At 49.3% G+C, this 4986-nt stretch overlaps 1 protein-coding gene across 1 annotated transcript; it reads right to left on the reverse strand.

Annotated features, from left to right (window-relative positions):
- Window positions 1-962: 962 nt before the first annotated feature.
- SMIM30 (small integral membrane protein 30) lies at window positions 963-4311 on the reverse strand. The gene is made up of 2 exons (XM_075429194.1): window positions 4205-4311; window positions 963-3706 (listed from the first exon to the last, which is right to left on the reverse strand). The coding sequence occupies exon 2, from the start codon at window positions 3633-3635 to the stop codon at window positions 3450-3452; it is 186 nt and encodes a 61-aa protein (XP_075285309.1). The 5' UTR covers window positions 3636-3706; window positions 4205-4311; the 3' UTR covers window positions 963-3449.
- Window positions 4312-4986: the final 675 nt, after the last annotated feature.

Genomic DNA, 4986 nt, shown 5'->3' on the forward strand with positions numbered 1-4986 from the left:
TGTGAGTAAATGGGTGATGTGTTTGTATTCCAGTCCCAGGTACTGCTGTACCCAGCAGAGTGGTAGCACCAAGCTGGTATGCAGCACTTGAAGGCGCACTGTAAGAAGCAAAGGACTCGTGTCCATTCACAAAGGGGCTGTATGCTGACAGTTAAACGTTCGTAGGATGGCTGGTTTTGAGCTACGCCATCGTTAAAGCAGATGGAAATCATCACAGTCAAAAGCTGCTCGCTCCTTGCATTCTTGGACTAATTAGAGGGCAGGTTGGGTTTGTTAAGAGGTGGGCATTGTCAGGCTGTTTTTGCTTTCTGCTCTGAAGCCACCCACTAATGGTATTAGTTTAGTGCACAAAGTGAACTGCTTTGTGCACTAGCTGAAGTCCCAAAAGAGCTAGAACCCCGTTTTCATAAAAAGCTGGGACAAAACAAGCTCTTTTGAAGTCTAAAAAAATGTAGCGTTCAAATAACTATAAAGCACGAAAACATAATTCTTCTTTAGAAAAAAAGAAAATGGTCATTTATATCCTTGGGTCTCCAGCTAGAAAACTGCCATAAATGGCTTTTCTGGTATAAAGGCAACTACATAATAGTAATGTTGGAAATTCATAGTCAAAAGGAAAAATAAATGCTTCAAGTTTCCCTTGTACCAGAGAAACGAGCTCCTTCGCAGCTGCAAGCTACCAGTTTCAGAGTAAGAGGACCAGCCCCCTTCAAGTGCTCTAAATTAACTGATATCGAAACGAGAGAATTTTAACATATACAAGTAACAGGACCAAGAGAAGTACGCTCACTGTACAAAAGTTCAACTGAAAACACACCTTATGCCACATTAGTTTTGTAAAGTCACCTAACATAAGCAAAAGTGTGTAAGAAAATAATATTTAATATAAGGAATTTCTGCAGTTTCAGTCATTTCTGTCATCCCTATTTTCATAAGAACTACTTCATCAAACTGATGACAAATCATCTGCGAAATTTTATTAAGAAGAAAAACAGGGGTATCCGATTTTACACTCAAGTCTTCAGCAAGTGCAAGTCTTTAACACTAAAGCTTCTATCAGAACCCAGGAAGCAACGCCATTTCGCTGTGCAAACACCTTTCAATGAAGTACATACAGCTTCAGGCAAAGAACACAGTTCCTCATATCCCGATCGCCGGATGCTATTTACTCTGCTAAAATTTTGTTCTCCTGCAGTGAAACTGTTGCACACTTCTGTGAAACTATTGCCAGGGATCTTTTCCAAAGTGAAGATAAAGGAGTCTGTGAAAAGCTGCTTGTGATAACATTTATTCTATTGAAAGAGCAATATTTAATATTCTACTGAGAAACTGAAAAACTACCTGAATGTTTGGAAACACAAAGCCAACTGAGGTTTGTTTGTGGGGTTTTTTTTTATTTTGAAGGGTAATGGTTTAGCTAAACCGGAACATGGAAGATCACACTTGATGGGTGCTTCTGTCCACCCAGTTAAGTAATTACACACAGGATCATCTGCTGCTGGGCAGCCTTCAAAGGTGACACTACTGCCTGAAGCTTCTCTTACGGCTGAAAATGTCATTTGTACATAGTAATTGTGCACAGTGTCCCTTTCTGACTTTTCGAATCCAAAAAAAAGGTTCAAGAAGAGCTACCTGGCAAGACTTGGAGTAGCTTTGTGACCATTATTATTCCTGTAACTTGAGAGCAGAATCCAACATCCTTGTGGCTTGCTGGGCTGAGTCCTACAGTTTCAACGCCACCCAACTTTGGAAGCTTTCGTTTTACCATCCTCCCTCTATCAACCATGAGAGAGGGACATAAACTGCAAAACTGAGATAATCAGGAGTTCTGTCTCCTCAGAGGGTGGAGAAAGAAGTCAAACCAGCCACAAGTGGCACACAGAATACAGACATCTTAGAATTGGAGAATGTGATCGGCCCACCCAATCACTTGTGTAAGACCTGCCTGACAACTCTTCTAGCCATGGCTTTGTGCTCCACTGAACAGAGACACTTACAGAGGAAGGGGAGGAATAGTATCAAAAGATATAGCTCTGTATCCCATTTAACCTTTTTCACCAGCTCTGAAAGACAAAAGCCAAGCTTTCTAGCAAGTGTCCACAGCACAAGACCAGAAGGAGATTCTGTGAATGGTGCAGAGCTCACGCTCCTATGCTCCTTATTCTGCTGCTGTTACAGATTGTGCTCCTTGTCTCACGCAGACAACTAGCACACCCTCACAAGCCAGAGGGACTTCTGGCAGAAGTTCTTGGCTGTGCCACTTCACCTTTGGTATTTAAAGAAAAAGGACCTGGTTATGCTACTGAGTCGAGTCTTTCAACCATATACCATACAATCTGACTGAGCATGAATAGAGTAAGACTATTTACACCTCCCATTTTGCATCAGGGTTTTTGACTTTGGTTTGGTCCTAATCTCCTGTAGAAGTCATAGGACACTCAGTTAGGTAAGAAGCCTAAATGTTTAGCTAGCAACTAAGTTTGTCATGAGGAAGACACCTGAGAACGATGGACCTGTTGACTAAAACCAGGATTTTAACAAAACGTGTTCTTTCCACACATGCACAGCTGCCTTGTTATAATTCTAATAACCCCCTAATGCAGAAATGCTACACGTAATTCCCCATAATAAGACATAAGGTTTCGGGGAAAAAAAAACCAACCCACCAAATGAAATAAGCCTTAAACCTGGAGTGCCTAAAGGAAAGCTGAGTACAAAAACCAAATGAGATAAAAAACAAATGACACAAAAAACATATCCTTAATCTGTTTTACGTAGCCTTACATGTACTTTTCCGTGAAATACACGTTAAATAGCGGTCCCATTCTTAATTGTATCTACTTGGTAACAAGAACACAGGCTACAGGAGAGGCACATTCTAAAATAAAAATACATAAAAAAAAACGTTTTCCATGTTTTCTTAGTTCTCTGAAGTCTCATCCCCATGACAGCAGAAGTGAGCTGCTAGGTGTTAGCTGTCATTACAAAGAATGTGAGCACACGCACACAAGTCAAAGCAGTCTGCTCGCTAGCTATCTAGTTAGGAGTACCTCCAAAGCTCTGTCATCCTGACTGAAGATTAATAGCTGCTTCCTCCTGATTAACCCTTGAAACCAAAAGTGTAGAACTTCTTCATGGCCTCCCTCACACGTTCCATTTATAAACATTTACTGTGAACCACTCTGTGGTTCTCCTTCCCCTTTCAGAAAGGTCTTACCCTTCTCTAAGGCAATACTTAACCACAAGCGATGTAAGATCATCTTACTGTCATGAGGACAGACCCCACAAATCCCTTTTACTGGTTACAGTCTCGGTTCTGTTGCATTGCACAGTAAGAGGGATTTGCAGAAATCTCTACTACCACCCAGGACCAAAGCTCGGTTTTACACCCCAGATCTCAACCCCAAGCCGCGTCTGGAAATTCACTTCGTCTGAGCATCTTCTTGAAATCACTGCTGCCCGTTCCTTCTCCTTGCATACAGGCCCAGGCAGGCACAGAGCCCGACAACGCTGATGGCGAGGCCTAGCAGGAAGGCAACGGTGTCTCCCGCATCCAGGGCTTCAACGACTGGCAGCACCAGCAGCAGTGAAACAAGGACCGGGAAGCGTTTCGAGGTGCTCTCGGCCGAAGCCATGCTGCCGGCCGGCTGACCCCAAGGTGAAGCTAAACAAGGAAGGCGGTGGAGAGCAGGTACTTCCGCGGTACCTACAAGGAAAACAAAAGGAACGTGACGGGATTTCCCTTCCTTCCCCCCCGGAACGGTCTTGCCAGAAGCCAGCCGCCGGGACGGACGCATTACAAACATCCATCCGCGGGACTCCGGGAGTTCGGGTGTCACCCTCACAGCTGCAGGCGTGAACGCCCCGCTCTGCGGGGGCGGCCGCGCCGCGCCGCGGAACCTCACGCTGGTGGAGCCGCCGCCAGCCGAGCGCGGAACAGGCCCTCCCACGGCGCCCGCTTCCGCCGGCGTCCGGGCCCGGGCAGCGGCCGCACCCCGCGCCCCGCCGCTTCCCGCCGGAGAGGAAGCGGCCGTGACGGCCGGCCCGCCCCGGGCACCCGCGGGCTGCGGCACCGACCCCTTCCCGCCTGCTCCGCGCCGGGAAGCGTCTCTGCGGGGCGCCGGCCGGGCCAGCCCGGGCGCACCGCTCCGCCCCACCGACACCGCGCCCGCACACCCCTGCCCGCTCGGCGCCCCTCTGTCACCTCCCGCCGCCGGCCCCGGCCCGGGGCCCGTCCCCGCTCCGCGCCGCGCCGCTCCGTCCGGCGGGGCCCTCAGCTCCCGGGGGCGCCGGCCCGCGCCGCCTCGCCACGCTCCCGCAGCCCGGCCGCGGCCATGACAGGAAGGGGCGGCGGCGCGGCCGGGGGCGGGCGTGACCCGGCCGGGCCGCCCCCGCCTGCCGGGCTGTTCCTCTCTGCCGCGCCGGGCCGGGGCGGCCGGGGCGGCAGCGGTCCTCGCGGAGGTTGGGTAACGGTCAGCGCCGACACCGCTAGCTCCCGCGCTGGGAGGGCGGTGAAGGCAGCGTGGCAGGGCGGGGAGCAGCATGGCGCCTGGCCAAACCGAAGGGCTCGGACGCGGAGAAGTGTTACCAGGCGATGGCCTGAGGTCGCTTCCAAAAACGTCTGCATTTTTGTCTTCTGCTTTGGGCAAGGCTCCTTGTAGCAACACTGCGCTACGCCGTGTTGTTACGCAGAGCGAGGTTAAAAATGCCGCAGGGGGGATACTGGCTCGTTCCTAGCCTGAGCTCAGTTTTCTTTTTCAGTGGAAAAACGTGTGTGCTTAAATCTGGATAAGAGACCTGTGAGCAACTGTTGTGAGTTCAAAGTACGTGTGTCTTTGGAATGCTCGCAGAAATAACCAGAAGAAATTGTACTAATCTAATGTGAAAACCAACCCAGAATTTGTAACCTGTTACATCAAGCGTTAATCCATGAGTCAGAACCTGTGTTCTCACAACGTTTCTCTACACTTGTGTAAAAAAACAACT

Source organism: Opisthocomus hoazin, chromosome 8 (assembly GCF_030867145.1).
Source record: "Opisthocomus hoazin isolate bOpiHoa1 chromosome 8, bOpiHoa1.hap1, whole genome shotgun sequence".
NCBI classification, from domain to species: Eukaryota; Metazoa; Chordata; class Aves; order Opisthocomiformes; family Opisthocomidae; genus Opisthocomus; species Opisthocomus hoazin.

Coding starts and splice junctions, on each gene's coding strand:
- SMIM30 (XM_075429194.1), bottom strand. CDS start 3,635: ATGGCTTCGGCCGAGAGCACCTCGAAACGCTTCCCGGTCCTTGTTTCA.